The 27,106-nt window shown below is 38.0% G+C and overlaps 1 protein-coding gene across 21 annotated transcripts in view; it reads right to left on the reverse strand.

Moving 5' to 3' along the window:
- Nucleotides 1-9,703: 9,703 nt before the first annotated feature.
- anks1b (ankyrin repeat and sterile alpha motif domain containing 1B) overlaps nucleotides 9,704-27,106 on the reverse strand; it is an 870,400-nt gene continuing 852,997 nt past the window's right edge. For 13 of the 21 annotated variants that reach the window (XM_063072533.1, XM_063072513.1, XM_063072522.1 and 10 more), the window contains 3 exons: nucleotides 25,068-25,205; nucleotides 22,054-22,224; nucleotides 9,704-11,969 (listed from right to left, as the gene is read on the reverse strand). In XM_063072533.1, coding sequence (XP_062928603.1) covers nucleotides 11,856-11,969; nucleotides 22,054-22,224; nucleotides 25,068-25,205 — 423 coding nt within the window. In that variant the 3' untranslated portion in view covers nucleotides 9,704-11,855. Of the gene's footprint in view, nucleotides 11,970-13,385; nucleotides 13,476-22,053; nucleotides 22,225-25,067; nucleotides 25,206-27,106 lie in introns of all 21 variants that reach the window. The other 8 variants (XM_063072526.1, XM_063072527.1, XM_063072530.1 and 5 more) reach the window with 2 other exon arrangements.

Genomic DNA, 27,106 nt, shown 5'->3' on the forward strand with positions numbered 1-27,106 from the left:
CCATTTGAAAATAAAGGAAGAATTGTATGAGCTTGAACTTGCATCCAACATCTTCCCTATGCTATTCCTGACAGCATTCATTTGAACCAAACACATTTGTCCATTTGTCCCTCCTTACTAATCTCCCTCCTAGCACTTATCTCTGCGAGTAACCTAAGTGTTACACTTGTTCATTCACCTCCATTCAGGGCCCCAAACAATCCTTCCGGGTGAGGTAACACTTCACCTGCGAATCTGCTGTGGTTGTCTATTGTGTCCTGTACTCATCTATATTGGTGAGACCTGTCATCAGTTGGGGGGGAACTGCTTCATCGAGCACCTCCACTCCATCTGCCGCAAGTGGGACTTCCCATTGAACAAACATTTTAATTCCAGTTCCAATTCCAATTCCTATTCTTGTTCCCATTCCCGTTCTGATGTGCAATTCCATGCTTCCTTTTGTGCTAACATGAGGACACCTTCAATGTGAAGAGGCAACACCTTATATTCCTTCTGGGTAGTCTCCAATCTGATGGGATGAATATCGATTTCTCCTTCCTGTGAACAAACCCCCCCCCCATTCCCAACTCTGACCTTTTATTTCTCCACCCCTGCTTATTACATCCCTCTGTGTTGCCACCTCCTTCCCGTTCTCCTATGGTCCACTCTCTTTTCCTATCAGATTCTTTCTTCTTCAGCCCTTTACCTTTCCTACCCACCCGGGTTCACCTATCACCTTTCAGCTAATCTTTTTATTCTGCTGTCTTCCCCCTTCCTTCTCAGTTCTGATGAAGGGTCTCGGCCCGAAATGTCATCTGTTTATTCATTTCCATAGACGTTGCCTGACCTGCTGTGTTCCTCCAGCATTTTAATTTGATTTCCAGTATCTGCCGACTTTCTCGTGTTTATGCAAACTGACAATCAGATTTCTTTTCGACAAAACAAATGAATGAACAGATTGAAACTTTCTACTGGATTACATTTGATAACATTTCATGTTTGGAAAAGTTACAAATAAGTGACGTTCTTCCCCAGTAATGTTAAAACCACTAATGTAATCTGTACTTTTTTTCCATAGATGCTGCCTGGACTGCTGAGTTCCTCCAGCATTTTGTGTGCGTTGCTCAGATTTCTAGCATCTGCAGATTTTTTCTTGCTTATGTAACGGTGTTTAGATTACATTATGTATTCATTTCCCTTTACAAACCACCTGTCCTGACCCTTCTGCCACACACTTATCATTCCAGAACAGAAAGATGCTAGTGGCAATTTTTCCTGGAAGGAGAAATCCTGAATCTTTTCCTTCCGTAGTCCTCTAAAAAATCTGTAACAAGCTCCCATCTTGAATCAGCACTTTCCACTCTCTGAATAGATCCAATTCTAAATTGTGCAAAATTCCTTGATGACCAAGTTGCAACATGCTGTACATCATTTCAATCTAATCAAGCATGCATGAACAATCTGTCAATTCTGTATTAGTTGGTATCTCAGCAAATTTCTCCAACATAGATTGGGTTCCTGGATAGCTTGCATGTTTCGAGAAGTTAGCCCTTGTAAATTGAGTTTCATTTCATGGGGAATTCACCATATTCATTGAACCACGGGGCAGCATTCTAAAAGTAGCATTTGGCCCATGGCAAAAGTGATTTATCTCTGGAAAGCATTCACTCTCTGGACTAAATTGGGTCATACTATAATCATGGGGAGAGACATGAGGAACAACCTTCAATTTGACCTTTGATGCATAGAAAAGACACTCTTGCTTACCCTCTATCAAGGTAATTCTTGTTAGATAAGCATAGTAATTTTTTTTATATAATTCATGCTTCTCAGGTTGGAGTTGATATGTTTCATCATCAACTGCTCAAAACACTTCACCGCAGAAGATGCAAGTGATACTGGCTGACAATTATTGAGGCAGATTACCACGTTCTTCTCAGGCACCAATATAATTGAAGCCTGCTTGAAGAAGGTGGGTACCTCGGACTGGTGAAGCGAGAGTTTAAAGATCTCAGCGGCCACTCCAGCCAGTTGGTCTGCACAGGTTTTTAGTTCTCGGCTTGGTACCACATCTGGGCCAAATGCTTTCCGTGGGCTCACCCTTCTGAAGGATGCTCTTATGTCGGCCTCAGAGGCTGAAATCAGATGCCCACTGGGGCTGTGGAAGTTCGTAAGGCTTCCTCCGTGTTTTGATGGTAAAAGCAAGCATAGAAGGCATTGAGCTCATCTGGAAGTGAAGCCCTGTTGTTCCCTATGTTGCTTGATTTTACTTCAAAAGGAGTGGTAATCTTCAAGCCCTGTCACAGCTGTTGAGCATGCTTCATTGATTTAAGATTAATCTGGAATAGCCACTTCACCCTCAAGATAGTATTCTGGAGATCATACTCTCTTGTAACTTCCTTGGTCACCAGATTTGAATGCCTCTGATCTGGCCCTCAGCAGCTGCTGGATCTCATGGTTCATCCAGGGTTTCCGGTTTGGGAAGATCCTGAATGAAGACATGCTCAACTACGACTATTCTTATAAAGTCTGACAAATGTGGTGTATTCATTCAGATTCACAGATGAGCCCTTGAACATGGCCCAGTCCACCAACACGATGCAATCCCATAGCCGCTCGTCTCCCTCTTGAGACCACCTCTTTGGTGTCCTAAACTCTGGAGGTTTCCTCTTTTGCCTCCGCCTGTTTGCGGGTGTGAGAAGGGCAGCTAAGCGATCAGAGTTCCTGAAAAGAGGCAGTGGAACTGTAGGCATTCTTTATCTTAGTGTAGCAGTGGTCTAGTGTGCTGGGAGCTCTGGTGCTGCAGGTTATATATTGATAGTAATTGGGTAGTGATTTAATCAAGAATATTGGCTGTTCAGTGCAAGCAACACACAGATCAATAAAAGGCTGTAAACAATAATGAACTCTAGATTACGATGGCAGGTTGTTTGGCAACAGAGATACTTCATCATTAGTTTGTGCATATCCTACTACACACACGTGTTTGAATTGGTGGATGAAAAAAAAACAAAATAACATTTTGTATAACACTTGTTTCTAGGACTGCAATACATAGATGGTTTGTCAAGATAATTCTTACAGCAAAAAATTGATGAAAAATTGACAAGTGTGACAAGTGGAGAATAGACCTTTTTTGAACATTGTGGCAATTGGATTGCAACATTCTATGAATAAATCATTCTGGGTATTGAAACAAAAGCCACATTACAAAAGGAACTCCCAGAATTCCTCGTGTTTGCGTTTTAAATTCACTACTGCGAAACCTCTTCCGGTGATGCCTACACTGAAGAAGTTTAAATCTTCTCTTCGACGGGAGTTCAGTGAAACCATCTCTCACTGCTCCCCATCTGTAATTTCTTCGGCTCTTATCATTTTGGATCTCCCCCTCCCCCTCCCACTTTCAAATCTCTTACTAGCTCTTCCTTCAGTTAGTCCTGACGAAGGGTCTCGGTTCAAAACATTGACTGTACCTCTTCCTATAGACGCTGCCTGGCCTGCTGAGTTCACCAGCAACTTTGATGTGTGTTCCCAGAAACAGGTGAGGATTCTTAACAATAACTAAGTGCAATGTGCAGTGTATACGAGGAAGTCTCAAGAATGTTCATTAACTCTGTGCAAGGTGATATAATTGTTTCTTGAAAAATAGATCCGAGAGAATTAGGTATCATATAAGATCACACTACTTTGTACCTCTCACCAGAAACATCAGTGATTCCAATAAGTAATCCTGAATTAATTCTTGGCCCGAAACGTTGACTGCTGACTCTTTCCCATAAATGCTGCCTGGTCTGCAGAGTTCCTCCAGTGTTTTGTGTGTGTTATTCTAGTAAGTAGATGTTTTGCTGGATAGAATATTATCAGGAACTTGATTCATGAGATTGTTGTTTCCGAATAAGGATTAAATGCACTCACAGATGTCAGACCAAAGACAACCTTTCATATATAGCCTTCTGAGCTTGAAAAGTCATTCATCTCCTTAGCATCTGGAAAAACTGCAGAAAGAGATTGAACTCCGGCTGAGGGGTTGAAAGAAGGACTGTTTGTGTATTAACAAATACCTCACTATTTTTGCCTCGGGGGTGGGGAGGAAATACAAAAATATATAAAAGTGCTGACATGATTCTGACAAGCATAAACAAAGACTTTGGATTGAATGTAACAACTGGAAGGGAATTTAGACACTTGCATGGGTCAAAGTAGCAAATGCTTGCTAAATGTGTTTATCCAGAGAGTTAATGCAGCTTCTATCCACCAGATCAACTGTTGACATAAGTCTTGCCTGAAGACCAAGAAGTACCGGGAGGAGGGAGTGCACAAAATCTAGCAACTATTTTCAACCTAGGGAGTAGAATCTATCTGTTTTCAATTACTTGCCCCTTAGTTTACCCTGGTCTTATTTTACTTTTCCATAATTAAGTTGTTGAGTTTTACAGCACAGACGCTACTTGAATCAGTAATCCAATTTGTCTCAATCTCAAATCTCTAATCTTGTAATTTTGCCCCCTTTCAAATACAATTCAATCTTGAAAGTAGTAACTTAGCTTTCCTTTTGGTTCTTTAAGATTGTTATCACTGGGTATGATAGTGGGGATAAGCTCCTACTACCTCCCTGACAATCTCTGGCAATCTCCCTGATAGTTTCTGACAACCAAGTCCAGCTCCTGGCCTTCATGTGTGGCTTAACTACTAAACCTGGCAGAACTATTACTACTGATTGGAAAAGGAGCAAAGGCGGGTTACTTACTGGTGCCCTAAAACCAGTCGCTTGGGGCAGATGGCAGCTCATTCATAAGAAGGTAAATTCGGATCTCAAACCTCTGGAGCCTTGCGGTTATACCCAATCACAGGGAAGGTTTCGGGAGTAAACCCCATGAAAAAATCCAGACCTGGAGTCCCTAAGGCGACCCTACGTTGAGTTCATTGCTAACTAGCAATTCTTGCTATGCCACTGGTGCCAAACTGCTTTTTGTTCTCTGCTGTTCCTTTGGATTCATTAGCTGCATAGAGGGGGGGGAGCCTGCTGCATGGGCAACAGCTTGCTCTCCATATCGTACTGCCCTGGCTTGCATGTCATGCAGACAGCTGGGACGCGACATCCATGGTTGACTCCAATCAAAGAAAGGCCTCAGCATATAAGATCACGATGAGCTACCACGTGAGAAATTTAACCTTATTCCTCCTTGTGTTCTTTTAGCAATCACTTGAAATCTGCATCTTCTGATTCTTGCCCATTCAATAAATTGAGTCAATTCTCTTTACTTACTTTGCCAAAGCGTTTTATAATATTGAACCCTTATGGCAAATCACTTTTCAACCTGTTATATTTTAGTGAAAATAAACGTGGCTTCTCTAGTAGATCAACGTAACAAACGTTCTTTACCCCTAGAACCATTGGACTAACTCTTTCTGCCGTTCCCTTGGAAGCTTCAAATAATAGAAGTTTAAAATAATCTCTGCTTTTGTAAATGAAACTGAGGATTTTCTCCACACTTTTTAAAACTGCTTTCACAAGCTGCCCATCCACTGTTAAGAACTAGTGGATCAATAGAATAGCAGTCAACACTTCTGCCTGACAGCTACAGAGATTAAAGTTCAATCCTGACTTTAGGTGTTTTAAGTTTGCTTGTTAAGCATTCTCTCTGTGAACCCACAGATGCTCTGGTTTCCTCCCACCTCTCAAATACATGCTGGTAGGTTCATTGGTACGTTTAATTGGTAAACTTCTTCTAGTGTAGATTGTTGATGGGGAAATGAGAAGGAAGATAGAAACATAGAAAATAGGTGCAGGAGTACCAAGATGATGGGCACCTGAGAGAAAATAGAGGAATGTGGGAAGATGGGAATCTGTTAAGTGATTATACAGACTCAATGGACCAAATAGTTTCCTTCCATGTTGAAGGAAATATCAGTGATCAAACTACAGTATCACCTTGCGCTTCTTTGCTACACAAATACACACACATAAAAATTAAAGAACTGGTGTAGGTTACCTGGCCTCTTAAGTCTGCTCTGCCATTTCATAAAACCATAGCTGATAGGACTGTAACCTCAATTACATATTCTCATCTACCAGAGAAGCCTTTCACCCTCTTGCATGTCAAGTATCTACAAAACTGCTTAAAAATATCAGTCTTGTATTTCACTATCCTTTGAGGAAGAATGTTCCAATGACTCAGGACCGCCTAAGAAAGAAGATTTCATCTCAAATCAGTCTTAAATGGGCAAGATTTTATTTTGAGTGATCCCTAATTCTGGATGCTTCCAAGAAAGGATGCATGCTCTTCATACACGTTTGTCAAGACCCCCTCAATCTACCAAACTCCAGTGGACAGACGCAGAGCCTGTCCAACATTTCCTTGTAAGATAGCCTGACCATTGCAGGTATTGGCCATAAACTCTGCCCATTTTGTCCGCTTTCCCGTATCCTCTTGAAGATCGCCAGTCCCTTAAATTGGTTCTGTACATCCATGAATGTGCACCTGGAAACTTTGAATGTGCTCTCTGCATCCAAGCCAATAGCAAAGCCCCCAGTATTCATCCTAGAACTAGGGCTGTAGGTTCACTTTCTATCCAAAACTAGCTTCGTATTCATGTTGCCAATCCTCCTTTTACTCAGTTTTATCAATAAATGTGTTGTGTGTCACTTCTTAAATTAATTGCAGAAAGAGTTAAAATTCATCTCTGCTTTATTTTTAACCTCAAAAAGTGGCTATATTATTCAAGCAAGTGAATGCAGGGACCTTATGTACAAAGGCTCACAGATCAAAGGCAGCAGCAATCGGGTAAGATTTCTGCTCTTTCACTCCCTTATTGCCAGCTTGAAAGGCTCGCAGCAGTATTACCACAATGCAATCTGATTGGCCAATTAGATGCTGGCACACATCAATAAACACAATCTGGAATAAACTGCTTGGTTCAAAACATGTGAATTTCCAGCTTGTTATTAGGAGGAAAAAGCACATTCAACTTTAATGAATTTAGTGCATGAAAAGCTTCATCTTCTTGTTTTGCATTGAATGAATTTTTGTGGAGAGGATAATGTTGTCACCATCTTAATGCATAAATTTGCAATATTAATATGATATTTTTTCTTCATTCTGATTTTTGCAGTATCATTAACAGAACAGCTTCAGGTTATATCACTTGTTTAAATATTTAAAACTGTTGATATTATGTTAAATGCTGCATCACATCTTTTAGTAGGAAGAAAAATTTCAGACCACTGTTCATTCAGAGATGCTGTAGGAACCAAGTGCTTAATGAGTAGACACAAGAGGTACTGCAGATGCTGGAAATCTAGAGCAATGCACACAACGTGCTGGAGGAGCTCAGCAGGTCAGGCAGCATCTGTGGATAAACAGTTGATGTTTTGGGCCGAAGTCCTGATGGAGGGTCTCGGTCTGAAATGTTGACTGCTTATTCCCATCCATAGATGCTGCCTGACCTGCTGAGCTCCTCCAGCACATTGTGTGTATTGCCTGATAAGTATCTGGCTAACATCACATGGCTGCTTGTTTTAGTCCATTGACCATCTTACATAACAATGGCAACATTGGGTAGACTTGTACAACAATACAAGCCTACCCAATTGAGATACCTTGTTGAGAATTAATGGCAAAGGCTGAAACATTAGCCCCCAGATCTATGGTAATATTTGCTTACAATGATTAAAATAGTTCTTTGGTTGGAGAGTTTCTTATAATTACAGATTATTTTTACTACTTTCTGTCAAATAACAATAAAGACAGAGTTAATCATCCTCACAATTCTTTATATTTATTCATGTTACTGATATAATTTTGACAGTATTAACATATTTAGAAGGAATGCTTGAATGGATTTATGTTAGTAGTGATAAGTACTATATTCCACATGTACATGAAAAATCTCATTTTCATCCTTTAAAATAAGCACAGTATGACTTATTTGCATATTAATAACAGTCAGCTTTTCAGCCCCTTGAGCTATTCAATAGGAACCTTGGATTGATCAATAGTTCAATATTTGGCCTCAACTTCATCACCCTGCCTAAACCTCATTACCATTAATTCCTCTATGGCCAAGTAGTTGTGCATCCTTGCAGCTTCTACACTGTCATGCCCCCTCAGATTTACATATGTCTCAATGAGATCATCTTTCATTCTAATGAGCTCTGAGAAGTAGAGGCTAACCTTTCTTTCAAAGAGAAACACCTCAATCAAGTAAGTATATTCTTCCTTAACTAATAAGTGCAAAACTCTAAGCGATACTCTGAGTCTGGTCTCAGCAGCACCATAGAGAGTTGAGGCCTGAGAACCAAACACCAAAGCACCCTCATTCCAACTTGCTAACTTCAAAATGACTTATTTATCCTCATCGTTTCCTTGTCTGCTTACTAATCTTGTATCCATATTGCACAATAAATTTGTTGAAACTCTTTCATGAAAGAATATTAACTCTACCTCATCATTTTATGTTTTATTATAATGAATTCCAACACTTTCCAGACTCAATGTTAGTCTAAAGGTCTGTAGCTCCTGGTTTTCTCGCCCCACCCTTGAATAGCTGTATGCCAGCTGCTGCTCGTCAATCCTCTGGAACCTCCCCAGAATCTAAGGGAGGTGATGGTTGGATGCATCTCATCAGGTCCAAGGAATTGTCAGCCTTCATCCAACTTGGTTCTTCTCTAGATGTGCCATTTCAGTCTTTCTGTTTTACCCACTTGATAACCCGTTACTTTTGATTCACCTTTTATGTCTTTGATTGTTAAGACAGATACAAAGTAGGTGCCTTTCGCATTTTCTTATTTCCCTTTACTATTCCTCTTGTTTTGACTTCCAAGGTTCCAACACTTACATTTTTTGTCACTCTTCTTTCTGCACTCAAAAGTTCTTATGATCCATTTTATATTTTATGGTTTACACACGCTCTATTTTCTTCTCCATTGTCAATTTCTTTTAGTGATTTATTGTAGTATGTCTGCAGGAAAATGAATCTTAGGGTTGTATATGGTGACACATATGTACTTGATTAATAAAATTTACTTTGAACTTTGTAATCATCATGCTGACTGCATAATCCATTACCATCTTCAACTTCTGCACTTAAAGACAAATGTTGACATTTCCTGTGCGATTTCTGTTTCTGGATGGAATTTAAACTCTTTAAATGTCTGCACCATATATCAAACATTTTTAAAATCCAAGTTTCTCAATTGTTCCTCATTCCTATGTAATCCATTTGATGTTCACATAAACTGAAAACAAATTATGAAGTAATTTGATGCTTAATTGGGGTAAATAGGAATTCTGGGTTTTACAAGTTTAGAAAGAAAGGTATTTTAGAGTGGCGTTTAAGATTTCATCTGAATTATTGAAGAATATCAAATCAAGAAATGAAGTATGCCCATACACCTGTATTAATGGAGATGATTTCTTTGCTGATCTAATATGCTCCAAATTAGGTTGTATGCTCTACACCGAGTTGAATGAATATTTTCATAAGGGTGAATGAAAGAATTGACTTAAAATGAAGAACCAAGTGAATTCACAGTACCATCATAATCTCTGGGATCATAAAGAAATTCACAATGTTTGCATTTTACTGTAAACTAATGAAATTTGATCTGATACATTCCTGTGAATGGGAGAATAAACCAGCATCCAATCCACAACCAGACCAATATCCAGGCTTCGTCTGTTTAGCTAACATGGAGATATTTTTACAATATAGCAAAACAAATTGTAAAGCATTCATATTTTTATACATCCTGTTTATTTAATGTGCTTTTGCAGGATATAAATAATGACAAAATTACAAAATTTGTAACTGGAAGCCCAAGCATATATACAATTATTAGTTGCAGCGAGGCCACTATTTTATCCCCATACATTTTGGTACCATGTTTACAGTGGGTTTATTTTTAAACTGCCAAATTACTACGTACATGTATCAACAGTGAATAGGCAAAATATGTACAGGAAACCGCATTGTTCAAGTACTGTAATACCGTATTAAAAGATTAACACTGAATTGAACTAAAATTCAGTCCAACCATACAATATACATTTGATTATCAATTACACCCCAAGCTCTAATAGTCATCCATTAAGTTATATCTGGGTGACCTTTATCATTAAGCCCAGCTTAGTTTCTATATCATATAAAAATAATGTAACATTGAAACAACTTAAGACCATTATTACACAAGTTCAATAAGGATTCTAAAATAAACATTAAATCGATTCACAATAATTTTTTTTAAACAGTTAGTGTCAGATAACTGTTATTAAACCATTTGTTTGTAACTCTGCCCGTGCACACCACAGTTAAACTTTGGCTCAATGTGGTTTTCAATAGGCAATGCAGCTGAATTGTGTTATGTGCTGCTACATTTTTTTTGCAAACAAAGAAGGAGGATGATTCTCATATTTAACAAACATTGATTGCTCCAGGTAGTAAATCAGTTGATTGTGGTTTCACATGTTTATTAAAAAAAAACATCTGTTGCTTTGTTTTGAGAGAAATCAGTCATAGATCATAGTCTTTGTCGGAAGTGGAAGTCGCTTCACACTGCCGAGCATGTCACTATTCCTGAAATTTTGTCTTTTGTACTACAGAACAAAAATAGATTAAATTGTGCCAGGTTTCATTTAAATTCAACAACCATGCATGCAAACCATATTTTCTGAGAGAGTTATTATTTTTCATCTGAATGACAACCTCTTCTGCATTCAGCACTGCCACTTGCACTGCTAACCGACCCAGTGCTGTGTGCGAACATGCAGTATGCCTCCATCTGTAGTGCAACACACTGTTGGGTTTCAGACACTAACACCATCTGCATTCCACAAGGAACCTCAGCAACATCACAATAAGCTACATCAGAATGAAGGATTTTTCTCCCTCAGTGAAAGTATTTTCAAAAACCAGTATTTTACTCCTCAATTGCTGATGTACAAGCTGTTTTAAAAGTAATCATGAATCATACACAGTTTAGAAATAAGACTGGAAACCATCATCTGTGTAAAACTCCTAATTGGTTTCTTACTTCATAGCATACAATCTTCTTTCACATTTTAGGAGCAAGATGTCATAAAAATCACTACTGGTTACAGTAAAGAGAAATAACAATATTCCCATACTAAATTTTGCAGTACCACATCACTTAAAAAAAATAAATCACAACATTATCGTCAGCACAGATCTGAATTTAAAACAAGGGCTAGAAATTCTGCAGGGATTGAATAAATGTGCTGTGAAATTTCCATTAAACAATAGTGAAATTCACAACAATTGCCTAAAGCAGTTAGTAAACCACCAAAACAGTGCAGTCATTTCAAAATGAAAGCAGTCGTTGAAAGATTTTTAGCTTTAGCCGTTTTTTTAAAATTATCCCAAAGGCTGCAATTCAGAAACTGCAGCTTTTAGTTAAAAAGTGTTAGTCCAAAGGGATAAAAAAAAGCTTTTGACTTTTTATTAGCTTTTAGCAGCATTGAAGTGATCACATGGACAGAAGAGAATTTCAGAGTTAGAGAGAGTTCACTGAAATCTTCTAAATTTGTGATGAGCCGGAAAAGATTGAAGAAAAATGTTACACTGAGACGGAGAAAAATCTTGACACAGCATCAGTTTAAGTCCTTCTGATGGATTAGTTTGTAAGTAACCTAAAGATAGATGTCGTGTGTCTGTGTTGTTCCTGTTGCTACGGTGGGAAGAATGTCAAGGAGAAAAGCAGCTTCATGCAGTGATGACAGTAACTGTATAAAGGTCACTCAGCGAGTGCAAGTTTCCTCTCCGCTGGGTCAGAGGTCACCAGAGGAGACAAAATGTGCTGCTTGCAGTGATTGCTCAAGAGTGCGAAGGCACAGACAGAGGAGAATGAGACATGGGGCTTAGAATATTGTGGTCTCATACTTGGTATTCATTCCCCTTTTTGATTCTTGCACTGGTTCCACAATCCATGGTACATTAGTATGAGTCTTTTGTTCCAGAAGAGGTTGATCAATCTGTAGACAATGGAGAAAAAAACTGCTTCATTAACTGGGCATTTCCTTTATGTATATATAAAATATGACTCATAAAAATTAATATATCTAATACAATTTTACTCTCTTCACGAACTATCATATCCAAATTCTGTACGACATAAAGAGAGGAAATACTACATTTCAATTCTACTGAAAAAAACAGTAGTTATGTCTTATTAACAACAAAGCACAACTTCCTCAGCCATACGAATGTTAAACTTGGCTTCCGTACGTACTGAACATCTCAGGTATATCGGATGCCAGGAGGGTGGGGGAAACACTCCAACAAGTACAGCCTGCTTTCGCGCGCGCCACACACACGGACACACACACACACCTTCAGTCATCTGAAATATGTATTAGTTTTCTATCCACAAAATAATTAAAATAAAGATTAATATTAATATATTATGTATGCATTTGTGTAGAGCTGCTCTTTCACATCAATTAAATTCAAAATAAATGTTTATCTTACTGTGTACAATATAAAAACTTTCATACTAACCTAGTGCAATTTTTTCAGAGAATCAGTTCTTAGCATTTTAATTATTACTGAAGTGTTATGATTGCTTAGGCAGGGATAACACTCAACTGTGTTTATAACATCATGGAAAAAATGCTGCCAATTTTTAAAAAACTTACAGCTAAAGTTTTACTAGCTGGATAAATAGATTTATTACACTGCAAAAGTTTGAAGTGATGGATCAAATGAATGCACTGTTTGGTCTGTAGGGAACATTGGCATTAATAAGAGTGCTTCTAAAAGGCCTTTATGACTTGTAGCTGATGTGATTTTTTTTCATTGTTGGGAGTCTACACTAATTTAGAAGATAAAGTGTATTATTTTTGAGTTTGATTCTAGGGATGATGTAGGACAAGCAATAACTCTGTAAGGTACCTTTAACATGAATTAAACTAACAGCTAAACCAAATGGTCACCAAGTGCAGCATGGTATGCAGCAGGTGCACCATCACAAGATGGCTGGTGTGGTAGGTTGCAGGGCTGGATGTGCAACTTCCCACACAGAGATGCTCCTGAACTCAGTTGGTCCACCAGGAAAGTCAGGCATTTCTGCACAGGTGAGGTAGGGAACAAAGGAAAAAACAGAGACAGGTTCACCCCAGGCCACTTTAACACAGCATTACCAACTGCTTCAATACAGATTACTAGGGAGTAGTCCATTCACTCGTGTGTTGAGGAAAAAGCATTTGAAAAGAAAGCAAAAGAAAGAAAAGTAATAAAGAAACAGAACTGGACACTCAATCCGCAACTTCACACCCCACACCCACTGCTGCACGATGCTTGGAATTTTAGTAACGTGAATTGCTTTGTGCTTATTTTAAATTATACTATTTAGACGATTACAGCATAGGCCAGCTGCAAAAGACACGTACCTAGTGTTTTACAGAAACTGGTCTTTGATGAAATCATGTAAAAAAAGACCATTCGTTGTTGGTATCCGGCTTATTACCATTCTGCATCTCCTAGAGACGGTGCGATTAAAACTGTTAAAGGGGAAATCTCACCACAGCACAATTCATTGTTATTGTGCGTAAACAATACATCATTTAAAAAAAACACTAATCAACTACAGTGTAACTTGTATGTTAAGGCATTTATCTATAACCTGAGTAAAACAGATATATTGAAGCACCTTCCATGAAGACCGTGTGTAACCAAGATATATTAATATATATATATAAATTATAGCAACAAATAAAACTCAAGAATGGGTTTGCTTCTCCACTATACTTTCAATTATTTACTTAACAGATTAGTACAAAACCCATCATCTAGCTTACAAATTCATCATTTTTTTCATTAGTTTTTGTAACATCGTAATTTTTCTTAATGTCTTGCACTATACTGCTGCCGCAAAACACACAATTTCATGACATACGTCGGTGACAATAAACCTGGTTCTGATTAAAACATCTGAAAACCTGGAAGGTGCAACATGGAGATTACTGTCAAGTGGGTTAAGGAAAGCTTTTAGTCTGGTGTGACCAAAATACAGGATTCAGAAATAGTGCATCAAACAGATTCCAGGAATGAGGAATCAAATGGATATTTGATGTACCAAATATCCTGTTTACAAAGCAAGCCTATTTGCAACAAGATAAACGCTGCCCAGTTCCATATACTCAAACCATCATTTTATATTAACCAACAGAATAGCATGGGGCAGATTAAACAAGGTTAAATCCACAGCGGTGGATATAGATTTCCCTGGAGCTACTCGTTAATCCCAGATAAGGCAATCTAAAAGAAAGAAAAGCTGTAATTCAAACAAGTTTGAAAAATGCCCAATTAAAGTACTAATTTCCAATGTCACATTAGTAAGCTTCCTGTAAGGTCCAAGACAAGAAAGTAGTTTAATAATTGATTTGAATTTGACTATGAAGGATAAAATTAAAGATTAGTATACTGCTACAGTTAGAGAGGTTACATGTGGTTTGGAATAATTTTGAACTTTTTAAGTATGTGGTACCATCTGTTTCTGAACAATACAACAGCTCAAAATTCTACAAGAATCCAAATACTAGTAGATCTGTGTTCCCTACAGACATTCTTTGCCTGAACTGTATTTTTCAGTGTGTCAAACATCACATTTCTTTTCTCAAGGTTAAGAGTTTCTGATAACTCAGTACTAGCTTTAATATGAATGGCTTTGACCAAAAGACTGCTCCTTATAGATCATATGCAATGTAAGACTGCTGGGCATTAACGAAGACGCCAAGGAGGTAATAATGCACAAGGAATGCAAGTTTCACATGCTTTCACACTGCACACTTCACAAAAAAAAGGTCAGTTCGAAATGTCTGTAATGAAGTCAATATTTTCTGGTGTTAATAATGAACAATGAAAACTGTCTAGGCTAAAATTCAACATCATTCCAAAGACAGCCAGAACTTTTTGTTCCTTTCTTAATTAAGAGCTGAGAAGCAGAACTTTGAGGTTGTGGTATCATTAAAGCAATGTTGGAATAATGCTTTTCTCATTATTAAATGGACATCAAAACACCCTACAAAGTCTAATCACATAAATTCAGGCTCATTTTTCATTAGAATTTATATGATACATGAACTTTGAGCAAGCTTTGATGAAAATGCAGAAACATTCATGCTATGTGGTGCTGTGACTCCATAAGAAACAATGGGTCTCAGTGTTTAGTATTCTATTTTAATGCATGTAATTATTTTATACTCATCATTCTAGAAATAATTGAACACCAAGGCTCTATAATGAAATACAGAACGTTCACTCAAGAGCCAATTATAAATTTGTGATTAAATTAATATTGTGGTGTTTACTAGGAAAGATTGAACAGTTTCAGGTTTGGGATAGATGCCCACCTTAGTGATCGCACTGTCTTTCCTGAATTTGAGCCCATTAAAGCCTTAGAACAATATCCTGCTCTGTTTTCCATTATATTAGTGCGAAATGAATCACAAAACACAAGATCAAAGTAGCATAATGAGGTATCAGTCAAGATGAATTTTAGCCTTGTACAGTAAATAACGAAATGTGCCAGTCAATGAACAAAACTCAGGGAGGGGCCGTTTAGGCAACGCACACAAAGGAGAAACAAAACCTGAAAGTTGTGCGGCAGAGAGTGATGAAACTTGGAAGGAAGAGGAGGAGGAGGATGGGGAGGCCTGTGAGGGGTGTAAATATGATCTAGGGACCATCTGTTATTTGGATGTTTCACCTGAAAAATAAAGTGGAAATTACAACATAGCTGTACATATGCATCATTAAAAAAACATTTCTAAACAAAAGAAACACTGGCTGCTTCTTGAAAAAGAAAACTCCTCTTTTCTAGGTTGGGTGCATGATCAAATCTATGCCCTGTGATGCAGAACCCATGTGGCCAGTAATGTTTCATTATGACCCATTTCCAGTGTCAGTCTGCAAAAGGGCAGAAAATGTGCATGGTGACCACTGACTGATCTTCATGCCTCAGAATTTTATAGTCAATCTTATTATCTGATTTTGAGTCAAACCTTAAACCAAAACAACACTAATTTTGCCATCCTGAATAAGCCCAAGAGAGTGTGCACATTCTGCTGTCTGAACTACACTGCCACAACATTTGGAAAATGCAATGAAAAAAATTAGGTGCACATGAAGAATTCCCTATCTTGTACCATTTAATCTTGCAGATAGGTATCTATTAGTTTTAAAGGTTGCCAATTTTTCATTAGAAACATAATTTCATTTTGTTCAAAAATTATCAAATATAACTGTATTGCATTAAATGACTGATTTATTTAAAGTGGCTTTACTGCTCATAAACATACTAATCTACTGTACAAACATGGCAGTATCTTCTGATCTGATATACTAGCACTACCATCTATTCAGAGTGCTGTAAAGCCACCATCATCACTTCGTATCCCAATCAGAATCAAGACTAACATGAAAAGGCAGACTGAAGCAAAGATGAAGGTAGACAATTCTTCTTATGTTTATATTGAGTGAATATTCTGTCAATGATTTTCCAATGCCTGTTCAATAAAATAAGAACAGTAATTGCCTGGAAAATACTGTAAATTATTTTCTGATGAAGGGACTTCAACCTGAAATGTTAACTGTTTCTCATTTTGCAGAAGCTGCTTGAACTTATAAAAAAAATATATTTCAGATTTCTAGCATATGCAATTAAAAAAAAAATTCCTTTAACTGTGTTCAGGATAGGGCAGGTTTCAGCATACGACAGGTGTTAGATATTTAATGATATAATCTGATCTAGCATAACTTCAGAAATAGTAAAATTCTTGTTAAGCTATTAACCTGACTGCATTAGTTGACAGGGGTCTTGGAAAGAAATAAACTATATCAGGTATGTATGGCTTGTTAGGGAGGGAGCATTTTGTGTTGCCCATCTCTAACTGAATGTTTTTTTTAAGGCTCATAATGAAAATCATGTCACATCGCTGAGAATGTCTGCCAACATTGCCAGTGACATGATGCATTTTCACACTGAGCTTCAAGTTCTTTCAGTTAGAGATGGATAACTGATGCACTCCGAAGGATGCCTGATTTCTGTGGAACCACACACAGAATCAGCTGAGGGGGAGAAACCAGTTAAAAACGACAGCAGTAATATCTTCAATATAAATTGAATCATTATATGTGGGAGATTTCTAAATGGTCATTGAACCCACGAACACTACCTCACTACTTTTTTTCTCTTTCTGCACTATCTACTAAGCTTTTTAAATATATATATTCATTGTAATTTACAGTTTTTATTATCTATTGCAATGCACTGCTGCTGCATAACAACATATGCCAGAGATATTAAACTTGATTCTGACACTAAGGTAGGCCAGGACTGGGATAAAATAAACAGATGCAACCCATTGTGGGTGCGTCACAGAGGCGAAATGACAACTAATACTACAGTGTCTGCTGCATTCTCTGGATGATTAACAAATAGGTTGGACTATTACACAGAGGTAAAACCTATTGACTGTACAGCTTAATGGCTTATCTTGATGGTAGGAATTTTCCTCCCAATCTCACAGACATGTAGCCTTCCCAAACCCCTTTCCCAACATCACACCCACCTTCCCCTCGAGCAATGCCAGCCCCTAACCACAATGGTTGGAAAATCTCCTGGCATTATTATCCTGGGTAGGGTGCCCATTTCCATCTCTGCTATGCAAGAAGGGAGGCAACTCAATACAGACAAGACTCTGCCATTAATGTTGGGTCATGTGCTGCTGGTTCTGCTAAGTTCTCCTGCTATTTAGGCCTTCTCTACTCTTCCTTCAGCATAAATCTCCAGACAACAAGTATCTCAAAGAACAAGTATGCTGGAAATAAATTAAGCACAATATAAATTGGTTCACTGTCTTCCAATAAAGCATTAAATTTGCATTGCAGCCCTCTGGGATACAATAGTATTCCAGTCAGAACAATAGGTAAGAGCCAATATTTAACCTTACCATCTGCTATTCATAATTCTAAAGTCATACTTTAGATTTACAACTACCCTTGGCTTCTGTTACACACCTGGGGGAGATGCATGGGCAGATTAATAGCACTCCACCCTACTGGCTAATATCTCTTTCTCAGCTAGTCTGCCAAAGAGAAGCACAGATCCATTTCTAATACCTCATTTCTAATCTTCATCCTTCTTCAGCATTCAACACAATCATTCCCTCAGTTGTAATCAAAAAGCACCAAAATCTGGGCTCTGTACCTCTTCTGCAACACAATCCTTCACTTACTCACCAGGAGACCACAGTCTATGCGGATTGGAAACAACACCTGGTCCTCATTGACATTCAACACTCGTGCATCGCAGGGATGTGTGCTTAGTCTACTGCTCTACTCTCTATACATCCACAGCTGTGTGGCTAGGCTCAGCTCAAATGTCATCTATAAATTTGCTGATGACACAACGATTGTTGGCAGAACTGCAGATGGTGACAAGGTGGTGTACAGGAGAGAGATCGATCAGCTGGTTGAGTGTTGAGTGTTGTGTGTTGTCACAGCAACAACCTGGCACTCAATGCAAGACCACAGAATTGATTGTAGACTTGAGGAAGGGGAAGGTCAAGGGAACACACACCAACCCTCAGAGGCATCAGAAGTAGAAAGGGTGAGCAGTTTCAAGTTTCTGGCTGCAACATCTCTGAAGATCTATCCTAGGCCACAACAGATTGATGCAATTACAAAGAAGGCACAACAGTTACCATATCTGATTTGGAGTTTGAGGCGGCTTGGGATGTCACCAAAGACTCTCACAATTTTGTTTTTAACAGATGTACCGTGGAAGGAATTCTAATTGATTGTATCACCATCTGGTATGGAGGGGCCATTGTGGAGGATCAGAAAAAGCAGCAGAAAGTCATAAACTCCAGCTCCATCATGGGTACTAGCCCCCTCAGCATCCAGGACACCTGCAAAAGTCAATGCCTCAAGAAGGCAGCATCCATCATTAAGGACTCCCATCATCCATCTATGCCTTTTGCTCACAGCGGCCTCAAGCAGGTGGTACAGGAGCCTGAAGACCCACACTCAACATTTCGGAAACAGCTTCTTCTCCTCCACCATCAGATTTCCAAATGGACGATGAGCCCATGAACACTTCCTCATTATCTTTCCCCTTACCTTTTGCACTACTTATTTATTTTAAAGATACACTTCTTATGGTAACTTATTGTTTTTATTCCTACGTGTGGCAATGTACTGTTGCTGCAAAACAAATTTCACGATACATGTCGGTGATATTAAACATGATTCTGATTGATACTTCCTACTCAGTTGTTGCATGCTTGAGCCCAGCAAATGCTCTATCTTTAACCACTGAGTGGAATATTGAGAGTATTGGGAGGTGATTTGGAACAAACAGTTTGACTCTTTCATTTTAAGGTGAATTTCTCTATGGTGCTTGAGAAACTAAAAACCCCCATTAAGCTAAGAAAGTGGCTGGATTCAATTAAAGAAAAGCAGGCACAGTAACTTACTATTCACAGGGGAAATGCTACATGATGCCCAAGATGGAACCAAGCAGCTTTCACTCAGGAGAAGCTCAAGAGGCTGATGTACCTCACACAACATCAGCATAAAAGGAATTGGTGCATGGTCTCTAACTGGGTCTTTGCCAAAGTAGCTTATCTTTTACCATTTTCTGTATATTGCTCAATATACAAATTTTAGCCTTCATCCTAGCCGTCAGCTGAATGAGTAATCTAGTATGGCTAGTGACGTCAATGTGACCGTGCAATTTATGAACAGACCATTTAGTACATTTCTGGCTGCCTTTAGCACCAGTTACTCACTTGTGGGGTGCTTTACTGATGCTCTGTATTAGTGATAATAAAATATACTGCTATTTTCAACAGGGCGAGGCCAAGCTGTCATATTGAAAATTTATGGGGAAGCTGTGGAGTTTTGCCTGCAGCGTGTGACTGCTATTAATAACCAGCAGTGCTGTGAATGAGGCCAGAACAGGCAATTCGCAAGCAAAATCCAGGAATGATTCTCTCATTAATCATTGTTTCCTGAACTGCCTGAATATGCCGACTGAGCAAGTATTCAGAAAGGATGTCTCAGCTCAGGACTATTAAAAGAAATTGTCTGCATACAGGTGACAGAAAGTAAAGATAGTGGCACAGCAACACAAGGAGATGGAGCAGACATGGACAAGGCTGTTGACAATAAAACAAATTTGATTGATTAACAGATTAGAAAATATTATAATAATCTGTTCCTGTTGCTCCAACTGACACTAAGTTTGAATTTAAGTTTAACAATAATTCAGATCTACCCAGTTAATCTTGAACACACTCCTCTTCAAATTAAAGGCCTCAGAAATATATTTGAATCTGATTTTTGTCAGAAAACACTAAGTCTTCTTCAAATTTCTGAATTTCTCAAGAGATGTTTTAACAACTATTTATGGGAGTGTTAAGCTGAATTTACTTGCACGGTGGTGATACTTTTATACCAAGGTATAGGATGCAATTTTAGTTTATTATTTTTTATACAAAAGCTAAGTTTGATTCATCTTACAGTGAGAAGTATTTACCAGTGTTTCCAGCATAATCTGAGCTGTATACTAGAAACTAAGAGTTTGTCAATTGCTGGACATAAGCAGCATGCCTTTGATGAACAGATGCAATGGGGAAATGGCTTGTTCTGCTTCTCAGACACTAAACTACTGTCATTCATTGAATTTGAGGTACCATACCGAGCTTAATCGTCCTTCGCACCTGTTACAAAGTACAAGACTTTTAATTATTTTTTAATCTTGACTGTTTAAACTACTCTTTGATGGCTGAGGAGTGCAGTTTGGATGGGGGTGGATTTGGTGCTAGTGGGAAGGGGGAAGACCTGAACGGTGTGTAAATCAGTTATTAATTTTATTAGTTTAATTAGATTGTGAATTATAAAGTTCAAATCATTTTTTGTTTAACGGTTCAAAACTGAAGAGGGTAAGAAACTAAAGATAGTGTAAACAGCATCAATAAGTACCCTCACATCTTATTCATGAGGCAGCTCCAGTTATCTCTGACATATCTAACAGCAGGTCATAACCCGTTTGAAACAAGGTGCATTTTAAAGATTATCTGGCCCAGCTTTCAACATTCATGAAGCTGAAGAATTCCTGCAGATTTTGGGGACAGAACTAAGGACGTCTTTGAATTAAATCTGAAATACCATCCTTGTAATTTGATCTAATGTACTTTTGTAGCCAGCTATTAAATCTATGTTTAGTCTTTAAGCACCACATTCTGTTAGCTGGAATCATTAAAGAGCTGGAAGACAGACTGTATTCAAGCAGAAATGTGTTTGAGCTGGTGTATTTTTTTCCATGTTGCACATTAATAAAAACAATCTACATTAGCTACTTGGCATGAGTGTTGCATTTAGCCATATTTAAATCTACCCTGGTTACCAAGCCTGGGCTAGGAGAATGAGCCAGCAGCTTGCTGCCAGGCTTCTGGCACATTCAACCTTACAACTGGGCACAGGAGGTACAGAGGTCACTGCTTAATCACCTTCCAAAAAATGGCACTGGGCACTTTGTAGCAAAATAAGAAGAAATAGGTTCAATTAATTCATATTCAAATATTAGTGCTCAGAAGGCTAGATTATAAATAATTTGCCATTTCCTCTGCTCATTCACTGATAAATGGCAGAGTTTAGAAAGCCCATATGATTAATGATTAACACAGTGCCAGCAAATGAATTTCTTGGACTGATTACAACTCCGTTGTTGGTGACAAAGGCAAGCTTGGGCTTGCTACAGGTCCCATTGGAGAAATCTCAGTCTTGATTTACTGTCTGTAACAGCTCCCAGCAGCACGTATAACCACACACATTTCACATAGCAATTCATTTATATAATTACTATAGAAAGGTCATTGTTAACTGGAACTTCTTCTGACTGTTTACTGCATGTTGAGCAATTCTGCTTCCAATTGATATCAGGAGACGTGTTGTCTCAATTGTAGGATGCCAAGACTTCTTTGGTGCCAATTACAAACAGAAGAGGGTCCATCTTGTTGCAATACATCTATCTGCTTATTAGTCTCTTACCACAGATTTCCGGATACTTGCTCGAGGCTTTGGGATGGGTTTGCCAGCTTTGCTTTCAAGGCTGTCTTGCATTGTTGGCGGGCCATGGCCACCTTTCCTGGCTTGCAGAGCCAACTGATAAGCCACTTCAAAGGCTTGTCCCAGAGTTAAAATGATCTCATAGGCTAAATTCTGGTGAAAGAAAACATGAGCAATTTGAAGACAATTTAAGAAAAATAATTGTAGTCCACCATCCAATGTTAATAATTAATTATTCAGTATTACCAACAAGGAAAACACTTGGTCTTATTTTTATTGTAATTCATATTATCAAAATTAGAATGATGAATGCTCCACCTGATCACTTTTTTTTTGATTTTGCTTATTTAAAGTATTAGATTAAAACTACCATGTTTCATCAATAAAGCCAAGTCAATCAGACATAATATTACTTTGAATTCATGTTCTAGCAGCTTAATACCAAAATTGTTTTTCTTGTTGCTGCTTTCTCTCAACAGGATGGCGAGTTGACATCACAAGGCATTAATATCTAAATAAATAATCCAGTAATTATTTTTGACAGATTATACACACTACCGAATTGTACATTGCTCAAGGCAATGCAACATAAATTATGATTCAAAAGTTGCATCTTATCAACACTTCTCAAAATTGAGATTTTTAATGTCTTAATGTGCTTACTCCCCAAAAGGAAATTAACTGCAAGAATATCTCCATGGAAACAATCTTTCCCACAGCAGTTTTATTTTTGATTCTGTCAGGTTGTTTTTGCAGCAGTGGTATTCATTTTAGCTCACACTACCTCCAATATGTACACTTATGCCAAATCTTGCCAATTTAAAAGGTGAAATCTACTTACTACCCTACTGAAAGTGGATTGGACCTTGGCTGGAAAATACACGCATTTAGAGATCACAAATGTGTGTCAGCAATAGAAAGCAATTCTTGCCTTTGTCTAAAATGGTGAGAGTAGAACAAATATGGCCACTGGAAGTAGCGAGAGTGCCTGTAAAATATATTATAAAACAATTCTTGCAACCTTTAAGATCAACCACTGCCCCAGATTCCCACACTACCCAGTTTCACTTCAATTATGATGAATCTAAGTTTGCATTTAAACTGTCTTTTTGAGAATCACAGAAACTGGTTAAGAGTTTTTTTAAAAAATTTCTACATATTTCCAATTTATATCTACAAAATATCAAGATTTTATAAAGTACTAACACTGTTAATACAGGTTAGGCTATATTTTATCCATCTACAAAGTGTACTGGGTAATTTTGTGGCTAACAAACAGCAAGCAGTTTATTTTGTGATGATAGCTGCTGTGCAAGTGTGCAGTAACAGCTTCACTCAGCAGAGTTTAAAGATTCATGTCTGGAATGCATTTTTCACATAATCTGACCACCAGCTGCGCCACACAATCAGCCTGAACATCAGGAATATGAGTACTTCGTTCATCTCTGAATTGTAACATTGTGAGGAATATGAAAAACATTATGGGAAAAGGTTTCAGTTAGAACACTAGCTGTTGCTGAGAAGATTGGCATGAGCGTTCCAAAGGATAGCTATGAGCAATTGTCAATTGTGTGTTTTTATTCTTTGGAGATACATAAATATTCATTCAAATATCCATTCATTGAATTACTTTATAAAAAAAGTTGTCATATGAGGTCTTGTAAATATAAGGTCTTGAGGTCTTGAGCACTAATCTAAATGACCATTCAATGAAGAATGCACGAAGGTCAATGAGCCACATTAAAGTAAAAGTCTCCTTATTTAATACAATTTTAACGCAATTCATTTGGCCACCAAGATTATAATGTACATTATTTAATTCACTCTTTAGGCATACGTGTCATTTCATACAAAAACTTGTGGATTGTAGGGTTTTCCTTACTTCCAATATAATCCTCAAAAGTTCACTGCTTGACCAGAACAATTTAAATATCAAGTAAATGTTACTCTTTTGAAAATAATAACATTGCCTTGTCAATTAATAATATACACTCAATGGCCACTTCAGTTAGGTACAGGAGTGGAACCTGGTGTGGTCTTCTGCTGCTGTATTCAACCTTGAATGTACTGAGCATTCAGAGATGCTCCTCTGCACAGTAATTTTGTAACATTCAGTTATTCGAGCTACTGCCACCTTCTTGTCAGCTTAAATCAGCATGGCCATTCTCCTCTGACTTCTTTCATTAACAAAGCGCTTTTGCCCACAGATTTGCTGCTCAATAACGCTTTCTTGGGTTCTCTTTGCACCATTCTCTATAAAATCTAGAGACTCTTCTGTGAAAATCACAGGAAATCGACAGTTTCTGAGATATTCAAACCACCTTGTCTGGCACCAACTATCATTCCACGGTCAAAGTCACTTAGAAAAACAAAAACAAAATATTATTGGGCAGCAAATCTGTGGGCAAGAATGCCTTGTTAATGAGAGAGGTCAGAGAAGAATGGCCAAACTAATTCAAACTGACAGGAAGCAGACATATGATGTGAAATACATTTCTTTTTCATTCCGATGCTTGGCCTGAACAACAGAACCCCTTGACCATGTCTGCAAGCTTTTATATATTTGAGTTGCTGCCACATGATTGGCTGGTTAGATATTTGCATTAACAAGCAGATATATGGATCTACCTAATATAGTGGCCACGGAGTGTAGTTGGAACACAGATATCAGACCTTGTTTTGGTTGTGGGTCAATATTAAGGTAGTACACTTTACATGCGAGGGCTAAGAATATATGCAGTGGTACTGTACATCATTAATGCTTATACAACTGGAACAATCACAATCTTTGTCAAAGTCTCCAAGAATCCAATTTATGCAGGAATTAATTGAATCAATAAACAGAGCACATTGGTTGCATCAAAAGTGAGTGCAGGCCAACCCCTGAAATTGATCCCTCGCTAATGAAACATGATCCACATACAGGGAAAGAAAAATCACACCAGAAACTCTATTGAAATTCAAAACAAAAAGATGAAAAATAGCGAGAGACTGACCACATCAAAAGCACTGAATACATGACAATAGTGGTGAGTCGACTTTAAGTCTTTAGTGATGTAGGCAAAGGTGGAAAGATCTTCAGGGTCCTGAGCAGCACAAGAAATATTCCTAATTTCATGCTCTGTGATGATATTCTGCCAAGTTAAAAGAGAGAGTTTATGTTATCCACAACTCCGAACACAAAAATATATGAACTTAGTACACAATAGCTCATAAATCAGAACACACAAGACAGATTATATGATTTTTTTGAGATGAGCAAAGCTGTAATGGTTTAATTCACATGCAAATCAAACCTTTGTTAAGAGTCACTGCCTGTTTAAAATTAGAGTACCGTCTTTCTCTATGCTATTAGATATTACAGTTTAAGTTTTTGACAATGTATGCATATCTTAACATTTTCTGATTACGTTGTTTTCAGTGAGCTGGCAATAATTATTCCTCCATTTTCAATGCAGCAGTTTTTTAAGTGGACAACAGCAAGCATTAAACAATCATGCAGGATTAGTTGTCTATCACAACACTACTCATATAATGATGGAGATACTCAGTACAACATTTATATTTGTTCTTGCCCCCTCTAAATTATTCCTGCAAGTAGTGTATTATAAGCTGCTCTTCAAAGTCTTTTCCCTGTTAGTACTGATCAATACTAAATACTTAACATAATAAAAAAGTAATCACTATTTGATAAACTGGAGGAAAGGCTTCAGATGGAGTCAGGATTTAAGCAGCAATGAATGTGGGTCAAGAAAATTGAATCAGCGGCTCTACAGAAATGCTGGAGCATATGGAGAACCGCCTCCCAGGCTACTCCTGTAGCTAAACTAAACTTCTGAGGCTGCACAATGAATATTCTGACAACACGGCCTCTGTGGCCTGACTGTGAGGGTGTGAATGGTCAGAATCTGGTTAATTATTACTGACATATGATGTAGAATTTGCTCTTTTGTGTCAGCAGTACAGTGCATGACATTTACAAAAATCCAGACAAGATTCAATAAATAGATAAATAGTGCAAAACAGGAATAGTGGGGTAGAATTCACGGTTTGTTCAGAAATCTGATGGCAGAGGCGAGCAGAGATCAGGAAAAAATAAGAACTTAAAGTTTAAAGGCATAAAGCTCCCAATAATTAAGGAAAAAGATTAATCTAAAATCTTTTAAATGAAAATCAACAACCCAAGATGATGAGGCTGCACTTGGCATGCCAGTGATCTCAACCATAATGCCAAGAGCCCAGATACAAAAAGTGTATCCGGCTCCTCAGCCCAGTCATCTACAGAACATCCCTGGTCTTAATAAAGAGTCAAATTCAGGGGCAGCGTGCACACCAAACACCAGTGTGTTCCTGGTCTCCAGCTTCTTCTATGCTGCAGTGAATGGACATGCAAGTCCAAAACATACCACTGCTATGGTCACAGCAGCTGTTCTTGATCCTCCGTAGGTCCAACAGCTAACTACCAGTGAAAACCAATCTCCATGAAACCAAATACCTCAACCCGAGACCAAATATTTCAAGCTGAAATGCAAAGGCACATTACAACTGAGACCTCCAGCAAACTGCAATTATAGAGAGAGAACTTATTTTAAAAGATGATAACCTATCAACTGAAATTCAATTACCACAGGTCAATTCTCTCTGGTATCTTTTGGTTCTGAGTGAACACTTTGTTTTCTCACACTTCTTAAATTTAAATTACTTCCTCTTCAAACAATATTTCAGTGTCTGGGCTATAGATGAAACAATAACAATTTGGAATTTGCACAGTGAGGAAATGTAGCGCCATTAATTTTAGTGGAATGTGATCTTCTAGCCTGGGATCAGTAGTTCACTCAATTTACATTCAATGGACATAGGATGTTTCACATCTTGTTGTTAAATTGATTAATTGCTGATAACTTTTTTTTATTATGAAGTCTCAAATCTATTGCACAGGATCAAAATAAGCTGCTGAGAGTTGTAAACTTAGTCCACTCCATTGTGAACAATACTCTCTGTAGTATCCAGGACATCTTCAAGGAGAGATGCCTCA

The sequence above is a fragment of the Mobula hypostoma genome, chromosome 20 (assembly GCF_963921235.1).
Source record: "Mobula hypostoma chromosome 20, sMobHyp1.1, whole genome shotgun sequence".
Classification (NCBI taxonomy): Eukaryota; Metazoa; Chordata; class Chondrichthyes; order Myliobatiformes; family Myliobatidae; genus Mobula; species Mobula hypostoma.